General features: G+C 43.7%; 2 protein-coding genes across 2 annotated transcripts in view; one reads left to right on the forward strand and one right to left on the reverse strand.

The window, feature by feature from the left end:
- The window catches only part of scn8ab (sodium channel, voltage gated, type VIII, alpha subunit b), a 40,769-nt gene extending 23,374 nt beyond the window's left edge, over positions 1-17,395 (reverse strand). Inside the window, exons 1-6 of the mRNA XM_084704823.1 lie at positions 17,363-17,395; positions 11,606-11,940; positions 4,059-4,177; positions 3,601-3,690; positions 3,372-3,500; positions 2,541-2,632 (exon numbers count right to left, since the gene is read on the reverse strand). Coding sequence (XP_084560949.1) covers positions 2,541-2,632; positions 3,372-3,500; positions 3,601-3,690; positions 4,059-4,177; positions 11,606-11,884 — 709 coding nt within the window. The 5' untranslated portion in view covers positions 11,885-11,940; positions 17,363-17,395. The remainder of the gene's footprint in view (positions 1-2,540; positions 2,633-3,371; positions 3,501-3,600; positions 3,691-4,058; positions 4,178-11,605; positions 11,941-17,362) is intronic.
- An 879-nt stretch (positions 17,396-18,274) lies between these two features.
- Positions 18,275-20,808, forward strand: tmt1a.1 (thiol methyltransferase 1A, tandem duplicate 1). The gene is made up of 2 exons (XM_084704816.1): positions 18,275-18,854; positions 20,396-20,808. The coding sequence occupies exons 1-2, from the start codon at positions 18,363-18,365 to the stop codon at positions 20,627-20,629; spliced, it is 726 nt and encodes a 241-aa protein (XP_084560942.1). The 5' UTR covers positions 18,275-18,362; the 3' UTR covers positions 20,630-20,808.
- The last annotated feature ends 38 nt before the right edge of the window (positions 20,809-20,846 follow it).

Genomic DNA, 20,846 nt, shown 5'->3' on the forward strand with positions numbered 1-20,846 from the left:
GCATTGCAGGAATGCACAGAATCAGATTTAAATGATGAAGAGTCCAGAAGTGCAGATCTAATCAGGACTAGGGCTATGCCCTTCAACGCTGTCATCACTATGGTCACATCACAGTGGATTCCAAAGGTGTGTGAAAATGTAACATTCCCCCACACCCAAATTTGAACTTTTGTAAGTTTTTCTGTACATCTATTCATGTATATAATGTATAATACAAAAAGTTAACTGTGTAAAGTACATTTAGGTTTTAACAGCTGACTACATAATGGGCAATAGTGTTCCACTTGGCTGTAAATCATAAGGAACAATATGAATAAACATCTCTTGTCATTACACTCAACAGTACATACATTCTAGACATACACTGGAATACGACAATATTCAGAGGGCTTCACATCCCGTTGTTCCAAACAAAGAACAGAACAACAAGCAGACTGAGAGTGGCCGCATGTGGACTTCCTCATATAGAAACACTTGTCATTTTTTAAACTGTATTTATACAACTACACAAATGAGTTGGGCACGCCATATTCCCAACTTTGCTGATTACCTACAGTACACTATGTAAAGTAGTTCCTGCAATATTCCATACATTACAATACTGTTGATCCCAATCCTAACCTAAACAACGTCTTTTTACTAAATTGTTCTACTGTGCGTCTAAATGAACTGAAATGTATTTTACCAATGTGTTATCCAGATGTTTGAGATACCTAAGCTTTAGGTTGGGTAAAGTGTACATTTCAGGAGCAAGTGTAGACCATCTTGGGAAACACATGGGGCCAATCTAAATCTGAGATAATAATAATCATATGGCACTAAAGAAACATCCACCAAATCAACCAAACACGGCAGCACAACAGACAGAGCGCAGGACTGAGGCCTGGCCGGAGCACAGGGAGTGAGAGGGAAGAGCGGGCAGGCGAGGTAGGTGGATAGAGAGGGGAGGACATGAGAGGGTCATGAGAGATCACATGCATGTCATTTAAACGCCAAGGCTGAAGAGATTGACTCCAGGGTCAACATCACCTGTCTCAAAACCGTGATGGTGACTTTGCTTTAACTGAAGAACCGTTCCCATCCTAGGCACCCCCTTCTCCCACTGGTTGATGTGATGTGATCCCCACTGGGTGTGCCCTCAGGCTGGGTGTGCCCTCAGGCTGGGTGTGCCCTCAGGCTGGGTGTGCCCTCAGGCTGGGTGTGCCCTCAGGCTGGGTGTGCCCTCAGGCTGGGTGTGCCCTCAGGCTGGGTGTGCCCTCAGGCTGGGTGTGCCCTCAGGCTGGGTGTGCCCTCAGGCTGGGTAAGCCCAGAGCACAGCTGAGTACTGTACACTGGAGGCTGAGCTTATAGTACTGTATGTACACAAATCCACAACAAATGATATAGTAGAACTTGCCCCCTCCATACACCCTTGATCAACAATCATTTTGTTCCATTGGAGTGTTTGGCAATGTGTAGGGGTTGAGGCGTGTGTTTGCATGCATCCATGTGTGTGTCTGTGTGTGTGTGTGTCTGTGTACAGTTTGTACAGTATATGCCTTTTCCGACTCAATTGATTAATTCATGATGCAATTGTATTCATTGTTCCTGTACAAGTCTCAGTCCCCATGAGAAAATACCCTTTTGTTGTATTGAAAGATAATTAGATCTATTCCTTCTTAGTCAGGTAATATTGTGTGTATCTGCCTTTCAGTCCCAGGATGGTCAAAGATGTTCTTAAAAATCAGAGACCTAAATTCAAAGGGCCCTGTCATAATCAAAACAGACAAAGGATTAAATTAAAGAAGCCCCTTTAAGCCAAACTTGTCAGAAAAGCAGGTGTCTTGATAAGCTTCATGCAGCATAAAATGTGTTGTCATACTAGGCTTGGCAGTCTTAGGGAATTAAATGGTCTTCACAGGTCACAGTACAACTTTATAGATATGTGTATTTTCCATTCTAAGGCAATACATGAACTGATTGAGCAAGATAGTATCTAAAGTATCTGAACTTTAGTCATGTAAACTTGTAAACTGTATATCTTTAGTTAACAAATGTCAAACGATGTCCTTTCACTAGTGGTAAGCTAATATACACCTTCCTGTCCATTTTTTCCCTTTTATATGCTCATATATATCCACATATTTACAAATACACTACTGTGAGACCCCCTTGGTCACCTACGTAGAAAATAGAAGAAAAGAAACAATCAATGATTTATTGGATAATAATGAGATGTTACGGTCTGATAAACATAAAAACTTAAAAAAGCTAAGCTAAACTTAGACATTAGAGTACACAGCATGTGTACTTTCTCTCAGTCAGTATGAAGCAGGGTCATATAGGGGTCACTTAAGATCACCTCCACTTAACCCCACAAGACTGCCAGTAGACTGCTAAGCCTATCAAAAATGTATTGCTACCATTTTTGATTGTTTGAAAAAAAGAAGAAAAACAGCTCTGGTTTCTGAGGCATCCTCTATAAGAACCCAAAGTAACAGAAATGATGAGGAAAAATATATAAAATAAGCTCAGCCTTAGTGTTTAAATGGGAGTCTCACCTGGAATGACAGAAATAGTTTTCAATGCTCGGAGAACCCTGAACGTTCTTAGCGCCGAGACATTCCCAAGGTCCACAAACTCTGTTATATATCTGTAACGAGGTAGGATCACACACAGAACAGAACACCATGACACACAACACGCACTGTAACACAAACACGTACGCGCAAACGCATGACACCACCATCACCACCACCATTGAAGACCAGGGGGGAACACCACAGTGATAGAGATAACGGCTATCCACCCAGGACGAAGAGAGCGAGGGAGGAAGAGGAAACGGAAGGAAAGGAAACAAAAACACACACCTAACATCGACCCCCGCGGTTTGCCCGCCCGTAAACACACACACCTGCACAGTCTTACCTGGAATAACAGAAATTGTTTTCAAAGCCCTCAGAACCCTGAATGTACGCAGGGCTGACACATTGCCTAGGTTTACAAATTCTGTTATATACCTGCAGAGTGGATCAGATACAGTTACTCAGCACACATTCCCATCAAATAGAAAAGAAAGAAAGAAAATATAGAAAATAAATAAATAAACAAAGAGAGAAAAAGCTACGGAATTAGGGTTAAAACAAATCATTCTCAGATTAGCATAACAATGTGGGAATAAAAAGGTTTTGCTAAATGCAAGAGAGTAAGAAAGAAAGAAAAAAACTGAAAAATTAGGAAGAAAAAAAATCTGCGCGATTTCTCAGTAGAAACATTCTTTATCGGGAGCATTTATTTTAACAACATAAGTATGTGCATTATCAAAAAAGTAAGGAGAATGACAAAAAAGCCTGGTGGGGTTTGAAGAGACTGTTGTGAGGGAAGGTACTTACGCCATCGAGATGACCATGAAGTCCAACCAGTTCCATGGATCTCTTAGAAAGGTGAATCCGTCTATACAGAAGCCCCTGGCAACAATCTTCGTAAGTGACTCGAAAGTGTAAATACCCGTGAAGGTATACCTGGAATTGAGGTAGAGAAGGGTAATGTTTGTAGCATTGTAACATATCCATGAGCATGTTAATAATTTTAGGCTGAATTGATCAATGAGTGAATACTTACTCTACTTGTTTGGACCATTCTGGTGGATCGCTAAAAGTCATGAATATACAGTTGGTCAAAATGGTGCACATAATGATCATACTGAATAAAGTGAGAGGGAAACAAGTCAAGGAAAGTTCTGGAAAGTGTCACAACTCTAGAACTGATGCACCACTGTGTTAGTGTAAAACAAATAGTTTAGCAAGACGTCATGACAAGAAACTAAAGACAAGGACCTCAAGGAAGAAGAGGTGTCATACATGTAGAATACATGGGATAACCCTAGATCATTTTTTTACATTACAATGTATTGTATTTCTAAAAATTCAATGTATAATATTTACTGAATTCAATACAGTGGAAAGTGGAAAAACTTGCCTGAGGACCCTGAGGAAAATGTGCCCAGTTGAATAATCACAGTAAAATTATTACTGAATGACATGCACATGCAAATACACTGCAGAACCTTGAAAGGATATGAATGTATCAAAATCTTAATTGCTATTCGCCTAAATAGATTAAAGGGGCTTATGATGTATAAGGAGGGCGTGGCACTAAAGCGGAAGATTGTTTTCCCTTTGTTTAGGACTATAAATGTCTGTGGAGAGAGAGAGAGAGAGAGAGAGAGAAAGAAAGAGAGAAACATATTATTCACAAGTACTATTCATTGCATGACATCATTCAGTAAAAACTGTAAATGCTGGCAACATACTGTCATCAGATACCAGGACTGTGAGGCAAACAGTTGACTGACTGCTATGGAGGACACAATATTTTAGGAGCCTTGAGGCTTCAGGTCAAACTTCCCTTAGAATGCCTCGTCTCCATCCCAGAATTATTAAACATTTTGAAAAATACATACTAACTGTATGTCCCGGGCTGGCATTCTTTTATGCTTTCTTTTAAAACACACTAACACATTAAAGACACTGTACGACTCTGTGCAGGACTCTCAGAAGGGAGAGAAGATAGTTAGACATGACCATGAGACCAGCTTATCTCTAGAACACAAGCAAGATTCACACTCTGGTTCACTCCAGCGTCATCACTCAACTGTGTCCATTCACAGGCCTTTACCTACTATATATACCCTGGCCCCTGGCATAGACCCCTGGCTTTAGACGACAGGATTCCTGTGTGTGTGTGTGTGTGTGTGTGTGTGTGGTTATGTGTGTATGTCTGTGTCTCCCTTTCCTGGCTAGGTTGGCTTTCACCTCTATTGTAACCTTTGCAAGCTGCCACTGGAGTGCAGGAGACAGGCGCTGGGACAGAGAGAAGCTCTCCCCTCTGTCTGTAGCCAAATGGGCCTCTTCCTCTTTAGCTTAAAGCTCTTACTGGAAGAGAACTGCAAATGCTGACATCGATCAGGGCCAGATCTGCTGACTCCAGTCTCTCCACAACCACTCCCCACCCATAAGCAGGACTGGGCCAAGTGGTGCTGGCCAGTCTGGTTAGGCCTTTCTGTGTGATGTGTGTGTGTGTTTGTGTGCAAGGTTGATATGGAGATATGGTCAGGTCATGTGACAGGTAACAAAGTCCCTATGACCTCTGACTAGCGTTCACATGAGTCTGTGCAATCCTGTCGGCCTACAGAGAGGGAATCAAACTCAACCTGGCTTTAACTTACAACGCATAACCAGCAACTAAAACATTAAAGTTTCATAATGAGACAGTATGGTATGCAAAATGATGTCAATGTACATGGATGGAATGTTCCTGTTTAGCAGGCCATCTGAATTCCACACGGTCTGCCATTAGATATGCTACTGTCTGCAGATGACCACAAAGAACACACACACTGTCGCATCTGGCAAGGGGAACACTTGAGAAAACTGGCGACGAGAAGCGTCCTGAGACAAGAGGTGTCCTGAAATCTAATTAGATTAAAAATAGCATGAGCAGTCTGGGGAAAGACAAAATGTATTCTCTGCATTAGAAGACTACTCCCCCCCCTCTCTCCTTCATCATGTCCCTTTCTGTCCACATACTCTCGAACACCATCTGAGCCATCACAAAGAAAACTTCAATTAAAATACAATAAAATGGCAATAACAAAGTGGATTAGATATTAACTAAGCTTGTGTTTTGTAGGTTTGAGGGGAAAGTTAATGAGAGGAGGTTATATGTGGCTTTCACAAAGCAGACACATGAATGACCTTGGCGTTCAGTACATGCCAGTGGTCTTGTTAGCATGGCCATAGTCCCAAAGCCTTCATACATGTTATTGTTGAGCTACACCTGCCCTCTCTGACCCCAGCACAATAGCTCTACGTGTTAGGAACAGAATGTGGAAGTTCATTGACTTCCTTCTTTATCAAGTCATTGGATTGCTTCCAACTGCTACTTATTGTTGATGAACACACACGCAATCATACACACAATACAATATACAAATTGTATTCAGATGTGTATACATGGTATGCATTTTGTTGTAAATCCTTCAATATAGCTTTCTGAAATGAATTAGAGACTTGAGGGTGAGACTGTTTCCCTCTATGTGGCAGTATGGCTAGAGATTGAAAGGGCTCTATAGGATGTCACAAGTCCTGGCATCCTACTTACAGTAGGACTGTTTCCCAGACACATTCTAATAGGGCTAACATATCGACCATGTTGTGCTGGGCCCCCTCCCTAAGACGATCAAACACACGCTTCACATGCGTGAACACACACAATCCCGCAGAGTGGGCCATTTACTGTACACACAGCAGTTTAACCGCACAAATATATTCACTCACGCTTGTGCATACTGTACCCACACACACATGAATGAATACAATCAATACAGGGCTAAACAAATGTAAAAGGTTTCTATAGAAAGTACGACTGATTTGCTGCAACACTCCTGAAAATGACATAATCCTCGATAGAGAAGACCACATGCAGGGATGAGGAGCTAGAATGCAGCTGCAAAGATGACTAGGGATTGTGTGTGCATGAGAGAGAGAGAGAGAGAGAGAGAGAGAGAGAGAGAGAGAGAGAGAGAGAGAGAGAGAGAGGGGGGGGGGAGAGAGAGAGAGAGAGTTAGAAGGATCTAGAGGGGAGCATGCAGGGATACGGGACAACCGCAAAGAGAGCGAGAGAGAAAGGGAGAATGGAAGAATGAGAGAAGGAGGAGAGAGAGGGATGTGGGCATGCAGTGGAGGAAAGAGGGGGAAGGGGGGGATGCAGAAAGCCAGAGAGCTGCAGAGGGGAGAGAGCCAAACCTGAGATGGATGGGTGAATGGAAGGAGGAGGGATGGGCAGGCATGCAGCAAAGAGAGAGAGAGAGACAGAGAGAGACAGAGAGAGACAGAGAGAGAGAGATGGGGAGGAGGGACAGAGAAAGATATGAGACTAAGCCAAGCTGGGAAACAATCGAGAGTAGGTCATCAATGGAAAAGTGGAAAAGGGGCTATGCTTGTGTATGTCAGATTGCCAGAACCAGACCTTGCTTATACACTTCACTGTACATATAGACCAAGGATTCACTTCCCATATCGCATCCATCCTGGGAGAGCAGTGACCTTCACAGACAGACGCATACTCGGCAGGAACATAATATTCCATACCACAACCTGACAGATTTCTGAGTGGACATGAACAAAGACTGCGACATATAATCCTTCTGAATGAGAAGCTTCTTAAAATGGCTCTCCCTTTTTAAGCTAGAGGAGTTTTGTAACCCTTTTCTTGCTATGGCATGCACAATGCACATAATTAATTACAGCTACACGCCCCATCCCCCCCACCCCACCCCTCCCAACCTCCTCTTTACAAACGTATGTGACCCCCTCCCTCACTCCAACATTCAGCCCAGCTGCACTGAGGCACACTCCCCTCCAGATACCTCCCTCCCTCCCTGCACCTCTCCTCCCTCCCTTCCTCAGCCCAGTACAGGAGGATGCTGTGTCATCAGACACTAAGGACTCAGACAGAGCACTAAAGCCTGGGCCTCGCTCGAATTTACTACACCCAAGAGAGAGACTGGAAGGGGGGAGGGAGGGGGGGAGGGCAGGGGGGGGGGGGTAGAGACGGAGGGGGGGGCGGGGCGGGGGGCAGAGATGAAGAGAGAAGGGGGTGCAGCGAGGGAGAGAGAGAGGAGTAAGGGGCAGACAGAGAGAGAGAGTGTGCAAGCTCCACTCATTCATGCTGAACCTCTGTCTGTCTCCAGCACCTCTCTGTGATCCCAGTCAGACTGTGAGGAAGACCGGTCTACCGCTCACTCACTAAGGGGCAGGCAGCCTGTCACTGCAACAGACACTGCAGTTAGTTACACCATAAAAAAGAAATAGAGACGACAATTCCATACGCACTATAGATCCTAAGCTTAACAATTTGATACAACCTCTAGGCCAGGATGTTCTCTGGAATGAGAAACACAACAACAGGCCCATCCCTGCACCAGCACCAGTGCCAGTTGAACCCTTGCTTTGCATGTCAACATCCTCCGGCCCTCCTCGCTCCCCTTCCTGCATGAGTCCTGGAGCACCTCTCCTTGTTTAATCACTCAAGACATTTGAAATGTCCAGGCAGTCCTCCCTCTCTCTTGCTCTCTCTCCCTTTCTCTCCGTTTCTATCACAGGGGAAAACAGGAACTGCAACGCTGCACTTCTCCTTCTCGCCTTCTCTACTCCCCCTTGCTCTTCCCCTCTTTGATGCACGAGTGCTGCGATCAGGTTTCACTGCAGCTGACAACACACACACACAGGCAAAGATAGACACACATGCAAGCATAAATGCACACGCACACACACGACAAAGGATCATGAACGGATGGTGGGGTTAGCGGTCGTGTAGAGGAGAGGAGTAACTTGGAAGAGGTGAGACAGAGAGGAGGATGGAAGCTTTATCTGAATATTCATGTTGGACTTCCCCTAGGTGTTGTAAAGGTGAAGGCACGTATAGGGGGTGGGAGTGAATAGTAGTAACGTCCTCAGAATGACCAAGAGGCCCACTGGGACTGTTTGTGTGTGTGTCGGTATCTGTGTATGTGTGTGGTACTGCCAGGTTGATGAGTGGCCCTCAGCTGTCCACATGTATGTAACAGCCCATGTATATGACACAATTGGTGTATGTGTGACAGTCACAGGCCTTGGCAGAGCAAGCCCTCCCCCCCCCACACACACACACACACACACACACAGACATGTGGCATAGCACACGTATTCGTCCACACCTTAAGGGGCCAGGGAGGGGTATGGAAAGGGGGAGCCAGGTCACTGCTGCAGACTAGAGTGTGTGTGTCTGAGGGAGGGGGGAGGAGTCTGAGGAACCCAGAGCATCCTGTGAAAAATGAGTCTCCCATCCCATTCAAGGACAGGGAGGAGAGAGACGAGGGAGGATATCAGAGACAAGAGGACAGAGGTGAGCAGCCGGCCTGGAGACAGAGAAGGAGAGGGGAGGGGCCTGGAGACAGAGAAGGAGAGGGGAGGGGCCAGGAGACAGAGAAAGAGAGGGGAGGGGCCTGGAAACAGAGAAGGAGAGGGGAGGGGCCTGGAGACAGAGAAAGAGAGGGGAGGGGCCTGGAGACAGAGAAGGAGAGGGGAGGGGCCTGGAAACAGAGAAAGAGAGGGGAGGGGCCTGGAGACAGAGAAGGAGAGGGGAGGGGCCTGGAAACAGAGAAGGAGAGGGGAGGGGCCTGGAGACAGAGACAGAGAGAGGAGGGGCCTGGAGACAGAGAAAGAGAGGGGAGGGGCCTGGAGACAGCGAAGGAGAGGGGAGGGGCCTGGAAACAGAGAAGGAGATGCGAGTAGCCTGGAGACAGAGAAAGAGAGGGGAGGGGCCTGGAGACAGAGAAGGAGAGGGGAGGGGCCTGGAAACAGAGAAGGAGAGAGGAGGGGCCTGGAGACAGCGAAAGAGAGGGGAGGGGCCTGGAGACAGAGAAGGAGAGGGGAGGGGCCTGGAGACAGAGAAGGAGAGGGGAGGGGCCAGGAGACAGAGATGGAGAGGGGCTTAGAGACAGAGAAGGAGAGGGGAGATGTCTGGAGACAGAGACAAAGAGAGGAGGGGCCTGGAGACAGAGAAAGAGAGGGGAGGGGCCTGGAGACAGAGAAGGAGAGGGGAGGGGCCTGGAAACAGAGAAGGAGAGGGGAGGGGCCTGGAGACAGAGAGAGGAGGGGCCTGGAGACAGAGAAAGAGAGGGGAGGGGCCTGGAGACAGAGAAGGAGACAGGAGGGGCCTGGAGACAGAGACAGAGAGAGGAGGGGCCTGGAGACAGAGAAAGAGAGGGGAGGGGCCTGGAGACAGAGAAAGAGAGGGAAGGGGCCTGGAGACAGAGAAGGAGACAGGAGGGGCCTGGAGACAGAGACAGAGAGGGGAGGGGCCTGGAGACAGAGAAGGAGACAGGAGGGGCCTGGAGACAGAGACAGAGAGAGGAGGGGCCTGGAGACAGAGAAAGAGAGGGAAGGGGCCTGGAGACAGAGCGAGGAGGGGCCTGGAGACAGAGAAAGAGAGGGGAGGGGCCTGGAGACAGAGAAGGAGAGAGGAGGGGCCTGGAGACAGAGAAAGAGAGTGGAGGGGCCTGGAGACAGAGAGAGAGAGAGGAGGGCAGGGACCGGCTGTCCAAGCAGAGCTAGGGATATGGATCAATAGATCACAAGAGGGCCACTCACTTGATAACCCCAGTGTATGCCAGCTGTGTGTGCAGCTGTGTGTATTAGTGAGTCAGCCATGAACAGTGGGAGTTGAACATGAGGAGGAGTTTGTGTGAATATGAGTGTGAGAACTAAGTGCACGTGAGTGGGGCAATAGTTTAGGTTAGGATGTCTATTGGTATAGTTGTTGTGTGTTATGATTGTGTGTGTCAGTATTCACTTTGTCCAAAACTATTGCAAGCCATGATCTTTTGACCATGGGCATGTCAGATCTACACTAACAGTATCTAGCATGGCATATCTGCCGACATTTCAAATGTTATTCAATCTACATGTCTCAACAAAATTTTAATATTTTATTTTAATAATATTTTTTGCTTGCATGTTCCTGCATATCAGAACCAACCATTTCAGTGTAAAAAGGCTGGTTAAGCTTTTGCCTTTTAAAGATCCCATTTGACGGCGACATCCCTCTCTTCTCTCTCTGCAGCCCCAACACAGTTGGAGATGACACACAAATGCAATACCACACTCTGGGCCATGTAAGCACGTTCAAAACACCAGATAGTTTGACACATTTAGAAGAAAACGGAGAAAGTCATGCAAAAAAAAAAAAAATCTATAGGATAGGGGACCAAAACATCCGCAGAGTCTGCTCTACTGGCACGACCAGGCAAGCTACATAATGGTCACAGAAACACAACATGCAGAGGAAAACACGACCCAATGAAGACAGCATACATACACTGACGGTACACGTGCACAGTCACATATCTACCAAAAGGCCATCGCTCTCTGTCTCTCTGTCACACACACATTCACCCTGTCTGCTTCTCTTCTGATCAGAGAATGATTGTCCTTGTGTGAGAATTCAATTAGCAATAGGACTGATAGCACATATTCAGAGATGCCTGTTCTCCATTTCTCCTGCCAGCATCCAACACATTTACAGTAAGTGCATCAACACAGAGCATCAATCAACAGTACAGAAGACCACATAGGCAGCATTACTACTGAGGCCTGCACTCTTCATCCCCCCTATGGTCTTACAGAGGCCTCTGCAATGGGAGCATCTTGCATTCTATACCAGTCTAAACGAGGATGAACAAGCTGCTATAAGCATTCATAATAACATTGTAAGTTTGATCTGACCCTACATAGGTACTCAAACTCAAGTCTTCCCTTTTTGAGTATTAAAGTGCAGGGTCACACCTCAAGGTCGCTTTTATTGTTTACTCGATGCCATAGCCCTAACGCCATGGCAACTAAATTGTGTAACCCCATTGTGTAACCTCCATTTTGTCTAAATGATATTGAACCTCTCTCTTTCTGAATCTGGTTTCAGAGCCTGTCACTTTGGACAATACAGATTGCGAGACAGATGAAGCTGATAAAGGGGGTTATGTCTGTCTTGATGAGACTTATGAGAAGTGTGACAAAGAACAACTCACTTTCTCATTCAAATAGTAGGGGTCCAAATCTTCCAGTGGTATCGCCAACATTCCTTTGGGAACGTCCCCATAAATGAAGGGCACGCTCTTCCCAGCCTCCAGGTCACTGTTGGGCTTAGGTTTGTTGTCCTCATCATCGTCGCGGTGACTGCTGTCCGACTTGGGCTTGGGCTTCTTGTTCTTCGCCTCGTTGATGCGCTTCTCGATGTTAGCGAGGGATTCGGGCTTGAACTTCTTGAAGCTGTCAGGTCCTGGGGGTGCAATAAGGGGCGCAGCCATGTTTTCATCCTGCAGCTACGTTTTCTTTATTTGTGTTCCATCCCGGACATCCGGACCTGGTAGGAAGAGAGACATGATGGGGGGACAGAAGGAATGGGTCAAATAGGGACATGGTGAACAACACACCATCGCTACATTTAATCAGGCTTACAGCAAGCGACTGTTGATGTAAACAGTCCATCCCCATCCGAGAAAAAACACGAATGACCATATGCATTATTGTTCAATAACACTTACTCATCTCGGAAATGCAAAGGTTATAAACAGTGTATAGATCCCCCTTTCAGTTGAAATCCAAAGGGAGATGATGGGCGTATATTGTACAGGATGGCTCTCAGGACAGTTTCATATTTCATAGCTATCAGACAAGCTGGTTGCTGGGTTCGTCCTCTGTAGCAGTGTCTCCCTGAGCTAGAGAGACATGGGATGTTCTGGCTCTGTCACAGAGAAAACAGACAAAGCAGGGCACCCCGACAGCAGGGTGTGCAACCTTTTGAAACCTGAGCACATTTTCTCAGTTTCTCCTCCGACCTTAAACACTATGGTTTAGTTTCTTTCTATCTTTTTTCTTTCTCTTTCTCTCCCTCCCTCCCTCCCTCCTTCCCTCTCTTTCTTGCTCTACTCACACGAAGAAATCACACACATAGCAGGAATGCTTCATTCAAGATAGTGCCCCACACTGGCTGGTGTGGAGATGACCTTGGTGAACCCAGCAGCAACAGCAGCAGGCTGAGGGGGGGGGGGGGGGGGGGGGGGTCAGCTCAATCTCCAACTCCTCCGCTCCTCACATCTTCTAGGCATGGCCAGGATGCGTCCCCTTCTCTCAGCTTCTCTCTGAGCTGGGAGAAGGGGAAGTTCACTAGGTTCTGTCTTTGGATTTTGCGATGGATAACATTCCTCTATACTTCCATTTTCTCTCTCTCTATCAGAAAAACTAAATCCAAACATGCATTAACAACAAAGATTTTTTCTTTGTACCCATGATCTCTAAAAGAATAGGATAATGTTTCTATGTCAGTAATGTTACCCTGTACAGACCACCAAGGCTATCTCTAAAAATTTACATACTACCCCAGCAATTAAAACACACCACTATGAGTGCACATATTCCAAAATTCTAAAAATAAACTGAACCCACAATCTTACAATGTAGCATGTACAGTATTATGATATCGTTATGTTATTTCTGAGATCAAACTAAAAGAGGCAACTTAGAGACCCAGGCTATTAGTGAATCATTGTGAGGTTATTCAGTATTTCATAAAAGTTCATGTTGCTTTAGTGTCCAGTTGGGAATAGGTGGATACAAAATCCAACAAATCCTGCCGAAAACCTGCCAGTATGTCCTCTGCTCGAGCATGTTTAGTCATTTTTGTATGCTATTTCTTAGACTCACTTGGAATCGCTACACCGTTGAAGATCACGTTTTTTGAGTGGGATGCCTGTACATAGATGACTGGTGCATGTCGCCTCTTCCCACAATCGATTATTGATAACTTAGGTTAGGCTACATTTTGGAACCAAATAGGAGGCCGATGATCACCACAAATTGATGTCAACGGAATTATAAACAGGCAGAGGCCACATTTATTTTTATTTATTTTTATTATTTTATTTTATTTATTTTATTATTTTTATTGGGGGGGGGGGGGGGGGGTTCTTACATGCCTTCACACTTCAATTTAACTGTTAACTGTACACAGAGATGATCTACCACAAGGAAATTAAGTTGGCGTTTTAAGTAACCCGACCTGGGTGCAACCTCTAAGTCTCCTTCCACAATGCTACATCAATTGATCTACGCTCAAGGTGATTCACAAATAACGATGCAAAACAGTACTTCACATATGGGCCGAAGCCTACCTAACTTGGTTAGGCTCATAATTAGGAACGTATGTTTCAGTACGAAATGACTGCAGCCCATGGCTTTTATTAACGCAATGTATTTATTCAGCGACAAAATGTAGTCATAAATAGCTGATCAAAGAAGGCAATGTCAACGCGAAACACAAACGCTATTAGTCACGCTATCACATTCCTAGACAGAACTTGAGATGCAAAATCATTTTAAAACTCAAGGCTACTCACGTGCCCTTTTAATCGCAGAGAGCATGTGATGTCTATCATGAATTGCTCAGAAATAAGATTGCAAATTTACCAGATTTGTTGTAAGATCCATTTAGATATAGCCTACAGACAACGTATACGTCCGTCTTGTGGGGAATTCGTTATTGAGAGGGAACCAGAGGGTTGCTATGATGGAAAACTCCAGCGGGTTCTCGAAGAAGCAGCATAAACTCCCCATTCGATCACGGCGACGCTGTCCGTTTCAGCACTATACTGATGCAGACTCCAAGCAAGTGCTGAAATCCTCTAGTCTGGTTTGTCCTCTGCGTCGGAAAATAGACACACGCCGTTTGTCCGTCCGCTTCATAGAGATACAACTAAAATATTTCTCGCTACTGGCTAATCCATATGTTCAAGAAGGACGATGAAACCTCGAGCATCGGACATAGTGGAGACAGTCCTGTCTGAGGATGAGGGGCGGAGTAGATAGATCGACAAGAGAAACGCAACTGGATCAGAGTCAAACGGGCCGGCCGGGGGGAGGAGGGGGATAGGGTGGAGGGGGTGGGTTGGGGGGGGGAGGGGGGGGGGAGCTAGCATGGCAAACATGTGTCAGGCCCTAGCGTAATGAAGGCCTTGGTAATGCTCCTGTTAGGCCTATCTGACCATTCTCATTGGCCTATTGGCCCCTGTAACGTAAAGAACAAACTGGATTAATCATGGAATGGCCTGCCTAATTAAGTTATTGGCTATAGGCTATTCAACAAGGCAATAAAGCGCAACCATTTACGTGGCATGACTTGCCCACAAGTGATGTCTGTAGCCTAACAAAAAAACATTCAACGTATAGGCTATGTCACGTAGCCTTTGGGGGATCCCTGGTAATTGCGCAATCATAAAAAAGTAAATACAACAAGTTTAATGTATAGTATCTTACAATATAGGCTAATAATAAGCCCATCTTAGACCAACTGTGTACGATAAAGAATTCTTACGTCTAAAAGCAAGCAAATGTTTTCCGAAGAACTCAACTAGGATGTCTCTTAAGTTTGTCATCACCTGACTTATAGGCACCTCAATGTAGACTAATCCACTGTTTACACACGCGCCTGGACCGCTTGTGGGCCAGAGCCTTTTTAAAATACTGCAGTAAAGCCAAGAGGAGCCTTGAGCTTCTGGACGCACAAGACCGCTTGAAAACACTTAAAGTGGGGAGAAAAATTGAGAGAAACCTAGTCTGAACACTATACCATGTTCGCAATGTATAGACTATCATATATACAGCCTAATTGTTTGACAATGTTTTAGTTAAGGTTTTACAAATATAGGCTACGACATACCACACCCGAGGAGAGTGCTTAAGCGACAAGACTGGCAGCATTAACATGTATGGGATATAACAGCACCGTGACCAGTTCTATTAACATATTTTTTTAAATGTGCTGCAACAAAAAGCAATAAGGGGATGCCGCCGCCCCCTATGAACTGCCAAAACTGAGGCGCACCTATCTCACGCAATACAGTCTCAAGTAAGTCTAACGAGGGGAGGGGAGCCTGCATGCATGCCCAGTGCGGGAGGATGGTGGAGGGCCAAAACTATTCAAATGATTCTTACAGGATGGAATAAAGGACAACAATGTAAAAAAGAATAGTTCGCAATGATAGGCTTATTGGTATGTGTGTATTGTAGGTTACTGACGGTACTGCCAACATGCACTGAAGTTTGACGTGACTGCACTTCACTATCCCCTCGTATGCGTATGTTTCACATTTTGACACATTGAAATGTCATTCTGTCCTGAGGCAGGCCAACACCCCGATTTACCTGCTTTTTCATTCCCGTGACATCCGCATAATACGAGCATTTTTTTCAAGTATGAACATTCATCCCTACTTCTAATTAAAGTTTCACATGCATATTTGCCCAAGTATTGGCATGGAGCCCTACACAAACGCGAGGAAAAGATGCTGAGAGGGGAACTGCTCTGCGGCAGTGATATGCAGACTGTAGACAGGGTAGGAGCATGATGCATCTCCCGACAAAACCCGACCGGACAAGAGAACAGAATGTCTACTTACTTTTTCCGCATTAACAGATATCCAGCGTATAGTCACTGAACTGCAGATGTCGAAAAGATTCGGGAGAAACTGCGGCTGTCGCCATATTGTTGCTGCTATCTTCCTTCCCAGTGCGTGCGGCTACCCTGCATAATTGATGACTCTCAGCAAATTGTTAGGGAGTGTCGGTAAATGCCTTTAGTTTCAATAGAGACCGCAGCATCGTAAGCAAAATGATTACACAAATGCAACGCAGATAAGTAACAAGCAGTTTATTGTACGCTATATAAAATAATGTTAAGACATTACTTTAGCTTTCAGCTATAGGTTTCGCAGGATAGTCTAAAAAGATGGCAGAACTAACATCTGATGACATAATTTTTCTGGTCTAAATATTGTGGAAAATGAACTTTACTTACCCTTCTCTCTTCTTCCTTTGTAAGAAATGCCCGCTTTGGATATCGAATAATGTGGTAGGATTAATAGTCACTTAAGGTGATGAAACTACTTTTGAGAAGGGCTTGCTGAGTTGCACTTGAAACTCACCTCAATCATAACATTGTTCATAACAAGGCTTAAGTCCTTACAAAACAAATTAAGGGAAATAAGATGTTCTAACAGATATAGCTAGTTATGGTACAACTACTATTTATTCCATTCTGACATCCTATGTCTACCCAATGTACACTACTAACAGTAGGATACTATAATCACCTAAATTGGTTTAAACTTCCACAAACTACGGCAGTTCACTGGAGCTGCTGAAGTGAAATGCCATGTTAACTGCACCTTGAAAGTATCACAGATAAAAGAGGTTCTTTAGTACCACATCAGATGTTAAGACATTTTTAGTTTTTTAAACTAATTGATTTAATCTATAGTCTGGACAAACAGTATAAGAATGTTCTCAATTTACAGTGTGAAGCAGGTTGCATATTTTATCTGTTTTGATACAAATTGTGATATGTACAAACCAACAGGTTAACATGACCGAAACAACATGATTCATGCATTTCAACCAGACAACACATGAACTAAGGATATCTCACAGTCATATAAGCTCCAATCATGATCTTATCAAGTGTGATCATCCCAAAGGTTATAATAGTTTGAAATTGTTAAAGGGCAAAAAGACCATTCATAATTTAGCACACCAAAAATAATGTTAATGTTCTATCTACAGGATTATGGACATTCATGAAATTGTAGGCCCAATCTGACACTGCAGTTGAAGTTATGTATGACCCAAAAATGTCTCTGTCTAGTGGAATGTCAGAGAACTGCAACCAAACTTCACTCCAGGAGTTTTTTTTAAATGGTTGAAACATTACTTCCACACATTCAGTGTCTTACCTATGATCATAATGAAAGTCAGAGGTTCCATCATCATCTTGTGAAATACAAACTGTCCATTTATTTCAGTTCTTAAACACACAAGATTATGGTATCAAAATCATCTTAATACATTTGCCAGACAGCTGATAGAAATATATGTTTGATAAGTGGGATGCAATATTAATTTTTCTAGAAGCCTACATGTCAACTAAGAAACATGTTGTCTTTAGTTGACCCTAATGACACACATTACTACCACATGTAAAATGCAGGTGGGAACACAGGGGGAAATATTAAGAAGATGATGTGTAATTACTTACTTCATGTCCTATTGTTTTCTATGGTTTATAAGTATGACAAACGGCTAGTCTTAGCATGCCGGATATATGGTCTGTAAACATGAACTGCAGAGGAAAGATGGACTTTGTACTGGTAGTAGTCTTCTGCATTCTAATATTTTGTTTTAGAAGATGATCACAATTTAAGGATCATATTAGGATATTATTCTTGGTGCACATAAGCTTGTGAGTTTACTGTGCAGCTATAGTCTGTGTATTACTTAAAGCGGTTGGCAAAATTAATAAATACCCCTATTCAATAGTATTAGAGTCTATGAATTTTAGCAATTTTTACTGTTTTTATGGCTTAGTTGTTACTTGTTTTTGTATTCACACCCCTAGTTTATTTATGTGTATAACAATAGATTCCATATTTTGGAAATATAAAGTAACTTAAAATAAGATAAAGCACACTTGTTTCTATTGTATGAATTTACAGGACCATTGGTAAGAAAGAAGATGAAATCGCGACATCAACAGGTGATCTGGGTTAAACCAAATGTTTTTTTATTTTTTATAAAAAGTTGACATAGCATTACGTGGGAATCTTTGATTGGGCAGTTCACAGACCATGCAAGACGCACACTTGCCAACGTCAGTGACACTGTATCGAGGGGTTATACCTACTTCACTGAACTTCAGACTGGCTTTGCACAATCAAGACTCAAAGAACATCAAAAATGGGCCTCTGTATGAATTTATTCACGCTTTTTTTCAAGGTTGTTACGTTGCCCCTACAGCTAATGGAAGCACTGGGCGTGTACGGCATCTATAAGCGCATTTTCCCAATTCTCCTTAACAAGATAACTTTGAATTACAACAAGGTAATGCATGATAAGAAAAAGGATCTTTTCAGCACACTTCTGGAGTTCAAACTCGAGCGTCCACTTCGTATTTTGGAGATCGGCTGCGGCTGCGGAGCAAATTTCCAGTTCTACCCCCCTGCGTGCAATGTGATTTGCACAGACCCCAACCCTCACTTCCAAAAATATTTGGACACAAGTATGAAAGAAAACGATCACCTAACATTTGATAGGTTTGTCGTGGCTTCCGGTGAAGATATGGGGGTGGTTGAAGACGAATCTGTGGACGTGGTTGTCTGCACACTTGTACTCTGCTCCGTTAACAACGTACCACGCACTCTCCAAGAGGTGTATCGCATATTGAGGCCTGTAAGTTACGCAAACAGCCGACATGTGGAAAACATCTATTAAATGCAAACGTTGTATAACCCTTTCCAACTGCCAACATGTCTGGTTGGCACAACAGCGCTCAAATAGCCTCTAAAAAACAACATTTAAAAAAATGTTTAGAGCTATTGATTTTGATAATATTTACTCACTGATAACACCAGCACCGTCTTGTGTACACTCGAGTGTAGCCTATACTCACTAAGCCATTTGCTTACACAACTCGATGTAGCCTACAGTAGTTTTACAAATGATATCTAGAGCTTAGGCTAAATCAAAGTTACAAACAGATATACAGATCCTTTCATGAAAAGCATGGACGTGTACAGGGGCGTAGCTAGTGGTGGCCAGGGGGGGCCACAGCCACCATTGGTCAGAGAATGGCCCCCCTGCCGGCCCCCCCAACCTGACAAAAAACTTTTTTTTTAAACCCCCTGAACTGAAACGGTATAAGGCTGAAATAAATGCATTAGTATTTTTTTTATAAAGTCGTCTTATATTGTCATTTGTCACTTACGCTACAAGCCTATTTGCAACATGTTGGGCCACACCCCCATCAACAGCGCAAGAGGCAAACCAACGTACCTGCATTCTGACAGTGCTTCAACGGAGACTAGCAGCTAACCACTGGATACCGTTATAAAACTGCTGCTCTGAGTGATGCAGTTTGTGAGTTTTAAATGTAAAATTTTTGACAATCAAGTGCCACCCCAAATTAAAGACTGGCCAGAGCTTGCCCCCCCAAAAAAATAATGTCCTGGCTACGCCCCTGGACGTGTACCTCAGATGTTTGCTAAGTTTAGGATGAACATTAAGATGAACTCTAATGGCTGATTTTCTTAAGATCAGCACTCAACCATGTCACCAATCATGACCTTCAATTCAATTAATCTATAATAAAAAACAATATATTTATATAATTGTATACTCTCACAAAATAAAAAAATAGGTTTATTGTTGCAAATGTCTTACTTAAATATTGTATTGACATGTGACATTTAAATCTATGGCATGTCAGTGAAATATGCATTTCAATAAATAAATGTAAAACATTATAATAAACTCTGTGTAATAAAGGTCAGCATATGTATAATAGTGGCTGAGCGGTGAGGGAGTCGGGCTGGTAATCAGAAGGTTGCCGGATCAATTCCCCGCCATGCAAAATTATGTTGTATCCTTGGGCAAGGCACTTCACCCTACTTGCCTCGGGGGGAAGTCCATGTACTTACTTACTGTAAGTCGCTCTGGATAAGAGCGTCTGCTAAATGACTAAATCTAAATTATGACTTATAATTAATATTTTAACTCTAACTTTTAAGGAGTAGGGAGAAGTATGCACCTATGTGGTCAAAACCCTTTTCTATAATCAAATATCAAACCGTATTATTTTTTCTATTAAGCATTATTTACACATACAGCGTGCAAGTTACCGTACATTACAGGTACATAATAAACATGCTTTTTAAAATCTGAAATGTCCTCTTTTGGTGAAATGATCCATGTCCTTGTATTTGATTTAACAGGGTGGTGCTCTGTACTTCCTAGAGCATGTCATCTCAGACCCCTCTTCCTGGACATACTTCTTCCAACATGTGTTGCAGCCCATGTGGTACTACTTTGGAGATGGCTGTGAACTTACAAGAGCTACATGGAAGGATCTGGAGACTGCTGGCTTCTCTGAGCTCAAATTGAGGCACATTGAAGCTCCAGTGGTATTTTTGATCAAACCACATATTATGGGCTATGTTGTGAAATAGGCCTACTTTGTCTTTGTAGACTTATAAGTAACACATTCAGTCCTTAAGTATTGGCACAGTGACACCATTTGAGTTGTTTGGTCCATAATAGCTTTTCCCTTGATGTCGACCCCAGCACTTGGCAGAATAATTTTAGTACCTGCACCTCCCATATTAAAGTAATTTAAGTTGGATACTAATATCAAGTTCAAGTATTTTATTGTCAGATGCACAGAAC

Source organism: Hypomesus nipponensis, chromosome 9 (assembly GCF_054491055.1).
Source record: "Hypomesus nipponensis isolate SF chromosome 9, ASM5449105v1, whole genome shotgun sequence".
Classification (NCBI taxonomy): Eukaryota; Metazoa; Chordata; class Actinopteri; order Osmeriformes; family Osmeridae; genus Hypomesus; species Hypomesus nipponensis.